The 17,288-nt window shown below is 33.0% G+C and overlaps 1 protein-coding gene across 2 annotated transcripts in view; it reads left to right on the forward strand.

The window, feature by feature from the left end:
- LOC130892588 (pyruvate dehydrogenase (acetyl-transferring) kinase, mitochondrial) overlaps positions 1-13,122 on the forward strand; it is a 33,366-nt gene extending 20,244 nt beyond the window's left edge. The window contains exons 3-6 of one of the 2 annotated variants that reach the window (XM_057798063.1): positions 607-807; positions 865-1,040; positions 5,238-5,462; positions 6,345-13,122. In XM_057798063.1, the coding sequence (XP_057654046.1) occupies positions 607-807; positions 865-1,040; positions 5,238-5,462; positions 6,345-6,536 (794 nt within the window). In that variant the 3' untranslated portion in view covers positions 6,537-13,122. The remainder of the gene's footprint in view (positions 1-606; positions 808-864; positions 1,041-5,237; positions 5,463-6,344) is intronic. The other variant, XM_057798064.1, reaches the window with a different exon arrangement.
- Positions 13,123-17,288: the final 4,166 nt, after the last annotated feature.

The following is a 17,288-nucleotide window of genomic DNA, read 5'->3' on the forward strand; positions in this document are numbered from 1 at the left end:
CCTACTCCACGTTCAGAACTAGTTAAGGGCTAAATACTTTACAATGCAAAAAAATGCACAATCACTTGCCAATTGAAATAAAAATGATATCATCTTTTCCCGCATTCCACAATAATTAGAGGGTTTATTTACCGGAAAGTACTTTAATTCTAAAATTCTAAAAGTGCTGCATACTGGTTTAATTTTGACATGGACTTATATACTAATTATTACCTATTACTATTACCTATAATTTTGTTTGTATCTTTATTCAGTTATTTTTATATTTGTTTTACAATTTTTTGACAATGAAGCATTTCTCTATCTAATAATACTAGTCCATCCTTGTTTTCTCAAGTAAACTTCTACCCAACTGCTAATTAAAATGTTTATTGGTACCGATTTCATAATATTGTTACAAATATTTAATTTTCACTCTTTGTTTAGGCAATTTTTATGATTTTTTAAATATTTCTCTGAAAATTTATTCGATAGTAACCTATAATTAACTCTCTAATCCTTTATTGGCGTTAAATAAAAAGAATCATATTAAACAATACTCCATAAACTTTCTAACAAACCTGTGATTTATATTTACGTGTTTTAACAATACTAATTGTATTGAAGTATGTTTATTTTCAGCCTTATTGTTTGGAGGTCAATTGGAGAACGCGCCCGGACCTAACAAAAGTAAATACATCGGTTGCATAGACACGCAATGCGACGTTGTCAGCGTTATCAAAGACGCTTACGAAAACGCCAGATTCCTTTGTGATCAGTACTATTTGGCATCGCCGGATCTTATAATCGAAATATCCAGGAATAAGGGTAAATATAACAATACCATAATAGAATTTTGGATCAATTATTATCATTTTATTTCAGATTCCGAAGACAAACACATCACAAATATAGTTTACGTTCCATCGCATCTTTATCACATGCTTTTCGAACTATTTAAAAATTCGATGAGAGCTGTCATGGAGTACCACGGATCCGTCGATCAGTACCCACCGATTACTGTGACAGTTTCTAAAGGAAAAGAAGACATATGTCTAAAAGTAAGTAGGATATAACATGTTATACACAACTTAATATTTCTGAATAAAGATAATTTACAATATTAAATTTATAATTACCCGTTTATAATTTCAAATAAATCACATCAAATGTATAATCTATTTCCCTGATATATAAACCGCAATAGTCTTTTGGGTTGATGCTAACCAGGATTGGACAAATTCTGATTTTTTTTCAGAAGAATCAATAATCTCATGATTCGAAATGTTGGCTTGCCGTTCCTCAGAGGAGAAAACAACTACTTTCCTGTATATTGAATTAAATCTTCTCCGAAGAACGTGATGTCATCATCAATCCGCCGAAAATGACATCCCTAATGGCTCGCAATTACAAAGAGATTGTCGTAACCACTGACTAGTTTCGACACGTTGTTGCGTCTCTTCAGAATAGCGTAACGACCTCTCGTTCGGAGTCTCTAATCCGAATTGAAGACACAGCCAGCCCACGCTGCTACTTGATTCATGTAGTTAAACATTCCTCTGTAGATGTCGCCCATCACGTTCTTCGGTGGGGATTTAATTCAATATTCTTCGTGGTATTAGCCAGGAAAGTAGTTTTTGTCTCCTCTGAGGAACAGCAAGCCAACATTTCGAATCGTGTTTATGTTACTGAACTCTTCTTAAACTGCTGAACCGATTTTAATGAAATTTTTTGTGTCTATTCCAGCAGATTTGAGAATGGATAATGTTTGTTTAGTTATTTTTTTGTTTATAATTTGTTGTTGATCTTGGAATGTTTTACATTGGATCCGGCACACTTCGCTACGATCGCATTTTTTCAAGAAGATGCGAAATCCAAGTAACGGATTCCACTAGGAGAGCAGATGGATATGTGGGACTTCCGTAGCCTACCCACTAAACTGCCATTTTCTTCTCATCTCCGTCCAATCAGGGACTATTGTGACATTACTTCTGGTTGGTGGGCCTGTCCGTGTATGATGTTACGTTTCTATGATATCGTCATACCAGGCAGCCGTCTACATTCTTTCTCTGTATAAGTAGCGACCAGTTGCTAACATTCTACCTTGTGCAGCATCAACTGGAAGATATTAAGCTGCCGACAGTTTCCTCCACTTCCTTTCTCAAACCCCTCCAGTGGTTACACTCGAAGAACGTGTGTTCGACATCATCTAAATCGTTTCCACAAGACGTACACTCAGGTGTTTGTATTTTCTACCGTCAAAAGTAGCCGTGTCCCGTCAAAAGCTGGGTAATGTAGAAGTTCACATCTCCGAACTTCTTTTCGGTTCACAGTCTAAAGTCTTCTATTAGTCGTCGCGTCAATTCAGCTGATTTCTCTTTTGTCCTTCGTTGTTGCCAGGTCCGTATTGTTCTAGTGAGTTCGATGATTGCCGCATCCTGTTGCGCTCGAAAACCAGGAAGTCCATGGGAATTATACCCGTCACCACTAGGACAGCTTGTGCAGAGACAGTCCGGTAGGAGCTGGCGATTATCACTGCACCTTGTCTCTGTACCATCGTCATCGCTTTGTAGTATTTAATTATTCTCAGGGCGTCTGACTAGACTTCCGCTCCTTAAAGAATAATTGAGTGAGTCGTCGCCATCAACAGCCTTCGTTTCTCTGGCCGTGATCCGTTAATATTTGTCATCAAGCGACTCAAAAATGCTGTCCTCTCGGCTGCTTTTTGAGCTGTCTTCTGTATGTGGAGCCAGAAAGACATCTTCGTATCTAAGGTCACTCCCAAATACTTTATTTCGCATCTAGACTCTATTTCGTCTGATCCGATCTCAACGGGCACTCTTCTCTGTAGCCGTTTCACAACTATGACATCGGCGTAAGCAACGAGAAGTACGCCAAGGGGCAGTTCCAATCTAAGCAGACTATTCTATTGGTTCCGGCGCCAGTATAGATCCCTCAGCAGCCCCTGCGGTAATCTATCCAGTCCCCTGTCCTTCTGTCGTCTCGTAGATTATTCGCCTGTTTCTCCGATAATCCTCCACCACTTGGGTCAAGTAATATGAGATCCCAAAGCGGTCTTTAAACGCCTTCAGGGTATCCAACCACCTAGCCGAGTTGAAGGCATTCCTTATGTATAGTGTTGCTATCAATACGATTGGTCGCGGTGCGTGGTAGTGTCTGTCCAGTTCCAAAAACCACCTTCTGAAATGCTCCGGTTGTTGATCGGCCCTTTCTGAAGCCGAATTGCAGGTATGAAAGGTCGCCTCCTGTTTGTATCCCGTCTGTTGATCTTAGTCTCAGTAAATGTTTATGTGTATAATTCAGTAAGCTCAGTGGTCATTAGGCCATTGGCGTATTCGGCTCACCTTTGCCCTTAGGAATAAATACGAGCCTCCCTACATTCCACCGATCGCTGAAGGTGTCTGTTGTCAGAAACGTATTTTACAGGTCGAGAAGGATCTCCGGCCTCAGTTTGACCATTAGTCGTGCTACGATCGCATTACCGAATATTCAAAAGTAATTGAAAATAAATTGTGTTAATTCATTTATTACAGAAATATTTAATTAGTGTTTGGAGAGTTCACAACTCTTTACAATTACTACTTTACTAAAACCCATTATGGTTTTACAAAGTGAGAACATTTTTAATATCATTTTCTAAATTTTTAATTATAATTCATCAAAATTTCTGTTAACATCGTCCCTCTCTACTCGTCATTTCTTTAGAACAACTCTTGAACATTTGATCACTGCGTTGTCTCTGTGATCAACGGCCAGCTCACAGAGAAAAGAAGAATAACATCTCTAACCTCGTTGCACTGTGGTATTTTTCTAAAACCAGAGGATTCATTATGGCTTTTGGAGACAAACAGTTTCATCATTAAGAACGTTTTTGTTTTTATTTTGAATTTATTATTGAATTATTTCACAAAATGAAATTTATAACTCTTTGGATGCTACACTATGATGGAGTATAAGAACTCCAGGAATGGGTAATACCTAAAGATTGTATTTTTTTTCATATCAGAAGAAATAAAAGAATGTTATTTCATAATATTGGTTTGTCATATATTTTTATTTACCAAAATAACAACTCATTGGCAATTGCTGATAATACATGGAAAATAACTGGGAGGTCAATTATCAAATTATATTAAATTATTTTTATCATATTGTCACTCACTTGTAAGTTTATTTATTATCTATATAAATAAACATTGTAAAACGAACTAAAAATATTTTTATTTATTTCTTCTCATTGAAAATGTCAATAAAACTATCAAAAATTAGGCACTAAGAATATGCCAATAAAATGACAATTATTTGTAACTGCAAAACAAAACCTCTGATATAACCATTAAAATTTCAATAATAACTATTCTTCATATAATCGAAACTATCTTCGCTCTTAATCTTTCTCGATAATATCCGACATTAGGTTATCTTTCTGGAAATCCTTTTTGTTTAAAAATAATTTTTTATTTGATAACAATTTTAAAATAAGTGGGAATCAAACCTGGGACCTATTAATCGAAGCCTCATCGTTCATCTAGTGAGCTATTTGCTCTTAGAGTTTTTCTCTCCATATATTCAAAAACTTACTATTTCTTCGTCGCTCTTGATTTTTTTAGTATTCCTGCCATTAGGTAATCATTTTGTTTGAAAATAATTTTTAATTTGACAATAATTTTAAAATAAGTGGAACTCAAACTTAGGACCTATTGATCGAAGCCTCATCGTTCATCTAGTGAGCTGTTTGCTCTTAGAGTTGTTCGAAAACTTTTTCTTTTCTCCCCATATATTCCAAAACTTTCTACTTTTTCTCCGCTCTTGATTTTTTTAAATATACCTGACGTTAGGTGATCTTTATATTTTTATGGAAATTATTTTTGTTTGAAAATAATTTTTAATTTAACAATATTTTTAAAATCAGTGCAATTCAAACCTGGGAGCTATTGATCGAAGCCTCACCGTTCATCTAGTGAGCTATTGGATCTTGGCTCTTGCAATTGCTCGAAAAAATTTTCATCTCTCTTTATTTATTCCAAAACTTACTAATTCTTCTTCACACTTCACATTTTTAATTCAATAATAATTATAAAATAGCTGGTAGGACTCAAGTTTGGACCTATTGATAAAAACCCCGATCATCTGTGCTATTTATTTCTGACCAATAAATTGCATGGTTAATCTTCTCATCTGATCTCATAATAAAATTTAAAAATCCGAACAAATCTTATACATATTTTTGTCAACAGATGTCCGACAGAGGTGGTGGTATACCGAGATCAACAACAGATCATCTTTTCAAATATATGTATTCAACAGCTCCACAACCAAGCAAATCCGATGCCCATACAGTTCCATTAGCGGGTTATGGTTACGGATTACCTATTTCCAGATTATACGCCAGGTATTTTCATGGAGATCTCGTACTTTTATCTTGTGAAGGCTGCGGAACAGATGCAGTAATTTATCTCAAGGTAAGACAATTATACAAGAAATTTGGGAATATATATTTACTTAAATGAATGTAGTTCCAGATGGTTTTATACTATACTAACAACGACCATACATACCCAAAGTCAAAAGGCTTAAGTAATCGATTGTATGCATCAAAAAACTGAGGGGAGTATGAAAAGGCTACGGGACCCCCCCGTAGCTGCTGTAGAAAGAAAATGGATGTTTCGAAACTGTTTACTAAAAAGTAATGAATACTACTCCCACGAGTGCCTTCAGGATAAGAGAAGCTTGTAGGAATGTGACAAAAATATAAAAATGGTCAGATGAAGCATTGGCAAAAAGTCAGTACCAATAAATATACCAAATGGAAACGTAAAATTTTCTGAAAATATGAAAGAAATTAGATTGTAATCCCTTCTCGACCACACTGTTAAAATATTATGGAAGTACAAGCGGAAGTTTTCTATGGTACTCGCATTGATATGTCTCTCCATTTAATATTAATTACTAAATGGGGTTGCGATGGTAGTACCGGACGTAGCGAGTACAAAACAAAAATTTAGTGAAGAGATTATAGACTCTGATATTTTTTTTAATTTAATAGAAATGGAGGAAAGCATTATCACCGGAAATTCTAGATTTTTGGCGCCACCTGATAAGGTAGAAAACAACTAAATTCACAACGGGTATTAAGACGATAGTTTATACTGTTTATTTAAAACACACATATTATAACAAATTATCGTCTTTTTTTAATATATTTCAATAATCTGAATCAGTTTTAACAATAAAAGCTTTACATATACTTTTGACTAGTTTTGATGTCATCTGGATCATTGTGTATTGGTGCAGTTTATTCAATTGTTTATGCTGTTTGTTTCTATTTTAATTTTTAATTTTAGGCATTGTCTAATGAAGCTAACGAGCTTTTACCGATTTTCAACAAAACATCATCAAAGTTTTATAGAACCATCGTTCAAACCAATGATTGGTCCAACCAGTGTACGGTCATAGGTGACAGGCAGATCACTACAAAGTCGAAGAGGCACGAAGTTTCGCATTCGAATAAAGAATCTATGACTAGAGCGTTATAATACTGTAAACATTTTTTAAAAATTAGAGTAATGTAGAGTAACTCTAGTTTTGAGAGGGTGTGGAAAAATAGACTTTTAAAAATTTTTCGGTGTACATTTAGATGCTGCTTACTTATTAATTTTACTTCCATTTTTTCACAGAAAAGGTGACAAACACAAACACGACACCTTGTATCTATTCAGTGGAAAATTTTATAACCACCAATATTTTGTTTAGTTAATTAAGTGAGGGTAAAATTGACCAATTATGCAATTTTTTGATCATATATGAGTTTTTTACAAATATAAACAAACACTAAATGTGAATGAATATAATACCAACGTTGTCGTTTTTGTTCTTGTTGCTTATTTTTGTCTTTGTCATGTTTAATAAAGCAATTAAGTGAAAAGTAATAATAATGATATCCCACACTCTCAATCACACTAATTTATTTTCATTGAATAATTTGTTTTTTTTTATTTGGTGTGATCCTAATTTTGATTGTTAAAATTGGAATAGTCTTTTATATATTAAGGACATTCAGTGATAGTTGCTATATGATAAAAACTGTTGCTCCACATCGAATTGTATAGTTGTGGAAATGCTCTAAACCGATAGGCAATCAAATATTTTCCAACTACTAAACTTTTCTATAAAATGCATCTAGGAGATTGAAAAAGACAAATCGATCTTAAATTCTTTTTTTTTTCTATTTTTTTAATTAGAAATTCTGAGCATTTACATTTTTCAATTGCCTTACACCTGGAAATTTAAAAAGACTTCAGTAAAAGGACAGTTATTGAATACAAAATATTATGCTACCCTTTCTAAAGCTTCAATATTCTAAAGTTGCAACCATAGCCCCATATGCAGTGATAATATATAATTATTTAAGCAAAACAGTAAAAAAAAAACAGGTTTCGGTGAAAGAACTGAAAAGCAATGACATCTGTATACGATAAGTAAAAACTGTTATTAATAGAAAATTAATTGTATACTAAAGGATTTGTCTCACATGAAGGTACAAAATAGTTGTTTTATCCTGTTATTTTTTTAGAGAAAGAAAGTTTCTAATTCTCTTCTAGCAACATTGCTTATCTTCAAACTTTACCCATGTTATCATCATGCTGCTCTCGTTCCTATCTTCAAAAAAGGAACTTGTTGCATCCTGTATCAGAAACTATTTAGATCTAGATTGGGGGTTACATTGGACTGCAATATTGTTTAATGTGTTCCCTATCATTTTCGTTTTCAACATTAGCTCGTCTTCCAATTCCAGAGTTCTAATAAACTCCATTGCCTGTGCTGGCTTCACCCTAACAGGTTTCCTTGCGTATATTTGCAACATGGAAACCTTCTAATACTAGTTTAATGATATTTCCACCTCTGCACAGAATCTATTCACTAAGTCATCATAAGTGTACACTGCTACAGTACTTCTTTTTCCGTTACCTCTTTTTTTCTGAATCTTGTATACCTAGTATAGGAACATTTTCTCATCCTACAGTTTGGTGAGTTAGGCCTGCCTATTTTTTTTGGTTTCCTTATCACCAGGAACCCAACTAAAAAGACTTGACTGTTTCATGAAGTTTTTTCAGCACTCCCATGTCAGCTTTGAGTCGATATATGAGATCTCAGAGATTTAATAGTTGTTTGATTATCAAGTTCAATTCCAAGCATTTTTTAAGTGCTTTAACAGACGCTTATTGATGATGAATATTAAGTATCATCATCTTCTACTTCAACTTTGCTCCTGTGATGTTTTTTAAACCATCTGGATTCAATTTGATGTTTTTTTCCGGAAATTTGGCTGGTATATTTTCTTTATCAGTTTTCCTTCTCTTTTAACACAAATGTGGAGTGTTTTACGATAATTTTCAGAATAATTTTATCACTTTGAATATTTTATGATAAGATATAGACATGGACCAGGTTTTTGCTCAGATTTTCTGAACTCTTGATTTGATCTATTGCCATTTGAAGAAGATCTGTAATGACCTTGAGTGGAACAATAAAAAGGTCATTTCCACATCTATAAATAAAATGTGGACAATGTAGAGAAGTTGATATATGATAAATTGAATTGATTTTTTATTGAAGTTTAGGACCTGATGTAAATAGGAAAAAATGTTTTTAGATTTAACTTGGAAGAGGTAGAGTTTAATGGTTAATTATGATTTGATAAAATCTGTAGTCTATAATAAGTACACTCGTAAGCAAAAAAATAGACTCAAGTCAAAAATCTATAGCTTTCATTTTTTTATTTTAGCATATCAAAACCATTAGTGTTAGCTTTATGAGTAATGTATGTTGTAGGTAACGACCTCTTCCCTTACAATTTCTTCCCCGTATCTGTTGGCCGTTGATCCTCGCTCCACCGCAAGTTTCAATAAAAACCAACTTTTTGCTTCCATTGAAATCCTACCCGAACCATCCAGAAATCTCCTCCAAAAGCCACGTTATCTTTTGCGCAACACTGCGCGAATCTTTCTTCTGTCTTCTATTGATACCATGCAGACGCACTCTGCTTTTGCCTGAAAAAAGAACGGAGCCCCATTGTTCGTCAGTCCAATTAATGTGTTTTCTGGCAAATCGTAGACGGACTGCTCGATGGGTTGGAGTTAGTTTGGGGCGAGTAGCTGTTCTTTTTGACTCAAAATTAGCTGCCTTAAGACTTCTACTGACTGTCCAGCTACTCACAGTCACTCCTCGTTTTTCTCTGAACTTGTCTACATTTAACACCAGTGAGGGTGCGATTTCTCACCGATGTGTTGATAATGAATCGGTCATCTCTCTCGGTTGTGCACTTTTTCCTTCAGGAACCGCGTCTTCGATGAAAGAAACCTAACCTAACCAGTTTCTTGGTAACGACGGTAAACTCTTGAAACAACAGACTGACTCATGTTCAGTGTGTTCGCCACTTCTCACTGACCTTGGCCTTGTGTATCGGCTTACATTTGTTGGCTAACTAATAGTGGTGTGTTAGGTAGATAACCTTTAATAAGAGTCAGTTACCCCTAATTAGCACTATTTTAAACAATCAAAAACGTGGTGGTTACCGATCATATCTTATTGTTAAATTTTATTAAGAAAAATACAAATTCGTGCTCAGCTTTTTTGTCATTAACTTGCGATTGCAGTGGTGACGCCTGATGCGATTTTTTTGTTCACGAGTGTATATTCCTAATACATATATAGAAAAATCGTCCCTTTTTATTAGTTCAATACTTATTTTTGATCCAATTATGGTATAAATAGGTTTTTTGACAGTATTGATTCCAGTTAATAGAGAACAGTCAATCAAAACGTCTCATTCTACCAATTCCTACTTATATGAATGTTGTTGAAATGGTTGCAGAAAAAAAAGTGCTCCAATTACAGGACATGATAACTCTAATCTTACATGAAATATTAAAAATCTTATATTGTTCGGCATTATACACTGACTTTATTGAAACTGTGCTTCATTCACATATTCTTAACCTTAGAAACATAAAGGGATTTGGGGGAGTTTTGGAACCATTGGTGATATTCATACTGAACACACTGTTGACACTACCACTACACCAACACTCACAAATACACTGTATGACGCACGTTTCGATAACCAAGTTATCGTCTTCAGAGACTGAAGGTAAACTATACTCAGTCTCTGAAGATGGTAACTTGGTTAACTAAACGGTCGTCAGACAATGTAATTGTGAGTATTGGTGTAGTTGTAGTGTATACAATACAAACAACAGAAAGATAGGGAAAGCAACAAATTTCTGGTTAAGTTGAATTGAACTAATATGATAAGTATTCGTAAGCACAATAAAAATTCCATATAGTTAACCACTAAACTCGACTTTAACCTCAGTTTTCAATTAAAATTTACATTCTATGAAACTGTGTTTCCCAAATTATTTATTTTTATATGTGTAAATTAGGTTATATAATTATTTATTATACTCGTTGTTCAAAAGAAAACTGACCAATTATTAGAATAAATCTACAAAAATGAGTGGGTTTAATTTGTAAAAAAAAATTCTTCGGGAAAGTCAATTGTTTTTAAAATACCAGATGTTGTGTTTTGCACATTTTTTATGATTAGTTCCAAACTACTAGCAGAATTATAATGCTGTTTACTTTGAAAAACAATGTATGTCTCGAATTTGTTTCTGAATTTCATAGGGAGTGCTAGTTACATCGTGTGAATACAAAACTCACTGTTTTTGAGATAATCCAAATATTTTGACAAAATTGTGTGCCGCTTTCACATTATTCTTATCAAAAACTTTTGAAGTAACAACTAACATCAGTTAGAAATAATGCTTCTACACACTAAGAAAATAAGTGAAGACAATAAATCCAATCTGTTAGGGCACGTGATCAAAATTTCAAAATATAATATTATAAAACTGGAAAAACATTAAGAAAATCTTTTGTTTATTTAAATTTTTTACTTTTATTTAATTTCTCCCCTTTTACAATTTTGAAAACATGACATGATACCTATCAAAAAGATGTCTTCCTTCGAGGAAGGTTGCAAAAAGATACACTTTATCATAAAATGAATTTTTTGTTTAAAAATTCAAAATAATCCATGAAAACTCTTCCTTATATACATTAAAAATGGATCATTTTAATGGTTTTCAAAAATTTACAGTGTTATTTAATGGAAGAATAAACAATTTTGGTTTTTTAACTTTTGTTTCTTTTTTGCAATTCAGGGACGATTATATGAAAAAGGTCATGAGATGTGTCACCTATTCAAATAAAATACCGTCACAATGTTGCCAAGTAGCTTTATAATGGATAATTTTTTTACAAAACTAACCACTTTTTGCTAGTAATGGGGTCACTTTCTTTTCAAACATCCTGTATAATTTTAAAAGTATGATTTAACTCGATATTTTTTGTCGACAGAAGAAAATGATGGATCAATATACCAAAGATTAATAATAGTCGTCTATTGCCAATTTTACAATGATATCTTTGACTCTAGTGAAATATGAGTAGAACAACCACAAACAATTTTTCAGCTACCAAAAAATAATAAGAAACTAAATATACCGAGTTAATCAGATATTTCAATGCACACCAACCATAACCTGTTTTCGAGAGATTCTAACAATTAAAAATGATACAGAAAAGAATTGTTAATTTATATAAATAATTATTAATTGAATGCTGTTAATAAATTAATTAATAAACAAACCCAGAAAAATCTCTAACAGGCATACTGTAACAAACTTTTACAGATTCTGGTTATTTTTCTTCTTGACCTTTAACATATGAAAACAATTATCATGAGTATTAGAAGAGGATATAAAATAAGCAAAGGTGTGAGTAGGTTAGGCAATCTCGATCTAGATTGGTCGTGGTTCACTTGGAGGCATGACACCCATTGTGTTACAATTTATATTCCACGATTTAGAAACTTGTTAACTAGCTTACTACTCTCTAATTTTTGTCCCTCTTATAGTTCAATCCAGAATAACGTTTTCTACTAGTACTTGTTCTAATTCGGCTATGTTTTCGAGGCAATCCATTATGTCGTCATCCAAGGTTTGCCTTCGTTTCTATATCAGGTAAAACATCGGCAGAGTAGATGCTCGATCATCTATCTTCTTCGTTACACTCTTTGCAATAGTTACTTGTTGTCCTTCCATTTCCGAAATCTTGTACCAATAGTACATTGTCCATTGATCACTCCAATATTCTTCTGAATTAAATGTTTCGTGAATCTTATTAGTTTTTTTGTAATCTCTTCATTGATCCTTGTCCAAATCTCTCTGGATATCGTGATCCTTATTCTTATACCAATAGCATCTTTTAATAATTTCATCAGTACTAACACTGTTACTGGCAGCATTTTTTCCCCTCTTCCCACCGATAGGAAGTTTGTCTATCTGCTTTAGAGTTCCCTTCCACTTCATAGATCGATAAGTGTATTGCGACAACTCATTACTACTTTTGATTTTGTGGTTTTTGATTCTATTGCTTTTAGAGCTGTCTATGTAGATTGTTTTTTTTTGTTTGACTCACCACTTTCCCTTATCAGTCTAAAAGCCTTTTATATCGCGTAGAATTCCTCTAGAACGATATTATATCCAGTTTTTATTCTTCCCGACTTTTGCAAGTCCAGTTTGTTTTAAAACACAGCAGTTTATGATGGATTTTTCTCCCCTTTCTTATCTTGTAAGAACTTTGATTTTCATCTTTTCTTTAAAAGTCCGTTTTTATGATCATGTAGTCCATGCTCCGAGCTAATATTCTTTTTCCTTTTTTTACCCATTTCCCTTTAGATGTTACACCTTTTATGAAAAATTCTACAGGCTGCAAGCTTGGGATTGCTTCTAGTGCTACTTGAGCAATATTTCTCAGCTCCGGTGATTCCCAGTGGTGTTCTGAACTATTCCTGTACATAAATTTGACTGTAGAAAAGATATCATTGTAAGATTCGCAAATCATTGATTGATGTTAGGAAAATATACTTAAAAAAATGTAAAAATTGAATTGGTATAATAGGAAATATTTAAGAATACAAATAAATATGTAAGTGTTAAGTTTCTCTAATACATTGTATATAATATTGAAAGTATTAAAAAAATTGGAAAGTAACGAAGGGTATGATTGAAAATTATCTTTTTTCAATGTATGTTTTTGTACAAAAATTTTAAATTCGCTCTTGATTGGAGGTAATTAAGTGCCGACTAAAATCCAACAATTAATTAAGATCTTTAGGGGAAATAAGAACTAACTAATCAGTTAAATATTCATGTAATGTTCTCAAAACTCCTCTAAATATTTTTATAGGTTTAAATCTACCAAAAGAAAGATATTGACATATTTGGAAGACTTATGAATTATTAGTAATCATTGTTAAGAGTTAAAAACATCATTTAACTCATAATTAAGTTGAAATTTCTGGAACTATTGGTAATATTCATACTGAACACACTATTTATCCTACTACTACACCAAAATTCACAATTACACTGTTTCATAGGCGTTTTGATGACCAAGTTGTCATCTTCAGAAACTAAAGATACTCTGGTTATCGAAACCTGCATCAGTGTGTAGATGAAGTGGTAGCTTAAACTTACTTATCTGAAAGGAGTTGTTGATTCTAAATATATTTTGAAAAATTTTTTCAACATAATGTAAAATACAATCTGTCTTGATAGGGCAATAAGTTCTTAGTATATTAATTGAAGAACTATCTTTCAGTAAGGATCTGCTTCTAATCTAAATAAAGTTTTTTAAATTTTCTAATTAAATCTATTTGGTTAATTCTCTTGAAATCTTCAAACTTCTATCCTAGCAGTTTTTAGAATAAACCTAACTGATTTTTTTCAATAGAACATCATCAAAGCTAAAAATGTTGGTAATAACTTTGAGATTGTACGAGCATTTGTGGGGAATAAAAAATATAAAGTACTCTGAAAATAATTTCCTCACTATGTCCCAATATCTAAATTAGAACATTGTCTTAAGTTTTTATTGAGAAGTTTTTAATAATTCTATTTGGAACTATGACTTGTCTATTGTAAATACAAGAAATTTTCAAAATTTAGGATCATTAGGTCATTAAATATTTGTCTGATGTTAACTCAATATTAATCCCATGAAAAATGATAATTTCCTCACAGCATTACCAAAAGTCGATAAGTAGGTATATTATTGAGGACTTTGGTAATAGTTGAATTCGTTTTTGATAGTTGGTGGTACAGTTACTTGTTCGGAATGGCGAATTGACTGTTGGAATGTTGGAAGATTTGAAGAAGATTTCATTCTAATTCTTTAAACATTTCATTCAATCATTCCATTACATTGAAGAATGAAAAAGGGAATTATAATATTTCAATTTTGATGAAGTAGTTAAGTATGTTTTTAGAGGTGGAAAGCGAAGCGAAAAACTAGATGGTAACGAAAGGTTATGTTGCGAGATATTTTTAGGTTATGATTTGTTTTGTCACTACCTCATTTTGAATAAAAGTGGGAGGATTATGGGTTGTAAAGTAATGCCTTTCAGACTAGATCGACTCTGTTTTCGTACATTTTTGCTTATTAAAACTTTTTAATTACTATTTTGCTTTATTTCATAATTTGTAATTTAATATAACCCGAATACATTTAAAAAATAAATATAATAATCATTTCCTCACCTCACTCAACATTCCCTCACATTTAAATCGTCGAAACTCTTTCTCTGGGGGGGGGCACGATATTTTTTAACTTCTAGTAAGATAAATAGTAAAAATTTCAGAGCAAATAAAGATGAATTAATTTAAATATTCTTCATTTATTTTAAATGGTTTTGTGGGTAGATGACTCAAAATTGAATTGTGCAAGAGTTTTTCAAACGCCAACGTTTCGATCTTTCATTAGATCATTATCAAGGCTAAAAATATATGGTACATCATAATTCAAACGTTGATGAAGATAACAAGTATGGTAAGATGGGGGAATGACGGTCAGTGTGCAATGCTCGTCACGTTGAAATCTTAAACTTCCCAAAACATTCTGCTATTGCCATCTAATATGGTGCCAACTAAACTTATTTACCAAGCGGTGCCATTTAGCATCGCGCGTAGTGTGTTTGACAGTTTTGTAAAGGTACGTTTTGTTATTATAAAATAAAAAATTCAGTTAAAGGTATGCCTAAAGTTATTTATACCATTGAATATACATTTACTATCGTATCCTATGCTCTTGTTAGATTTTGTGAAATTTATTCACGTTTTTCGAGACAAACAAAACATGTTTTCATATTTTGGGGATATGGCAATGATTATAAGGGGACAATACCGGTCAGTGGTTGGTAATACCCCGTATCGAAAACATTAATTTCAGTAGTTATAAAAAGTTTGAATAGCCTTAGACCCAAAAATAAGACATTCAATTTTATCATGTAAATACCTAAAGCCGGTGTCCCATGTATCCGATTTGCAATGGTACCATCAACTTAAGGCGACCCTATATGTCAGAAAGATTTTCAACAATCCATCCGACGTCGAATGAATTGAATTTTGTCTTATTTTTTTATACATCGGATATTAACTACGGATGATAATCAGTTGAAGTTTGTTGGAGTCATATACGAAATCGAATAACTTCCATACATTTTGTAATTTTTACAAAAAGGGCTAGGGTGTAAAGGTTACAAAGATTATACCATAACATAATGTACCTACTCAACTAAAAATTGTTACATGGGATATACAAAATAATTTCATCCGAAATGCATATTTTTTTCGGAATCTTACCATCATGAGAGCCCAAATTAAGAGGTTCATAATTGTCTTCATGAGAAGATTGATAAAAAGGATGATATAATAGAATGAATATACTTTTGTATGCGTCTGAACCGATCGTCGAAGCATTTTTTTCCATTCCTATTGAAGTATCTCCAAAACATTTGATTTATATGCATCAACCGCTTCTTTAGGTGTAGAAAAACATTGACCTCTCAATTTATTTTTGATTTGCAGGAATAAGCAGGAATCTTTGGGTGCCAAACAAGAACTCTACGGGTGGATGACCCATCAATTCGATGTTTTGACTGTTCAAAAAAGTTTTCGCTTAAACTGATGTGTGGGAGCTCGCATTGTCGTGGTGGAGAATGATTCGTGTTCTGTGATTGGTTTTCCATGATTCTTTTGGATATTTCGGACAAAAAATGCTGACGTATCATTTAGAATTGACCTTTCTATGCGTTTCTCAAATCAAACGGTGGCGACATGTCCAGTTATTCTGAAAAAACAGGCGATTATTTGCTTCGAAGGGCTTCGTCTCAAAAAAATCACTCAATACAACAAATTACTAACAGTGGTGGAAAGCGGGGATGCATGATCCCTGTTTGATTTTACCGCTCCAATATAGTTATATTGTGTTTAGTTGGTAACACTGGTTGCGTACTATTCGGTTTTAGTAAACAATCTACATTGAACGCATTAGGTATTAGTTGCTGTGATTATTGTTTTTCTCATCTTCGAAAATCTTTTATGGTGAGCAGCATTTATTATATTTCGTTGTATAAGTTTATTAAATCTAGTTTTATGTACATTTCGGTTTACTAAAAATGTATACATTTAAATTTTGCCTGCGTAAATCAGGGTTCCCCCCTAATGTCACTGTCATTGTCAGTTACAAATAATTTAATAATTAATTTGAGTTCAGTTGAAGTAAAAGTGTACTTAACGCCTCCTCAGTTAACTGAAATTCAGAAATCTGACATTATTTCCAAAATGGAAGATGGCTGATATATGAGAAGACTGACAATTCAATTAGGTCTTAATGCGAGTACCGTAGCTAGAGTGAGGCGTTGAATGGAATGTATGTAAACATTGGGAACTTTTTATGAAGAATAATTTTTTTGTGACACAGAGACAACAGAGCATTTATTCTGCATATTGAATTTAAAGTTCATTCTACCTACGAATATTCTGTCAATTTGAGCAAAAGCCTTAAATATGGCCTCATGCAGTTGTCGCTGGTCATGTTACAAGTTTTTAAATTTTTCAGTTAAGGAATTGTAGCGACAAATTTGGAAATGTTTTATCTATGGAGGATAATCGAGTAGTTCTTATTTTATACACTTCTTTCTGGCGTTAAAAGGTGTAAATATTGGAAAATAACTGTCATATGATTATTTTACTTTCTCAACTATCTGTACTCTTATTTTTATGACGCTACTGTTTGTCACGATTCCCGCTGTTACTAAAATTTGTCGCAAAAAATCACGTGTCCCAATTCGACGTTCATGAGCGACAAGCCACTGCTTT

This window comes from Diorhabda carinulata, chromosome 4, assembly GCF_026250575.1.
Source record: "Diorhabda carinulata isolate Delta chromosome 4, icDioCari1.1, whole genome shotgun sequence".
NCBI lineage: Eukaryota > Metazoa > Arthropoda > Insecta > Coleoptera > Chrysomelidae > Diorhabda > Diorhabda carinulata.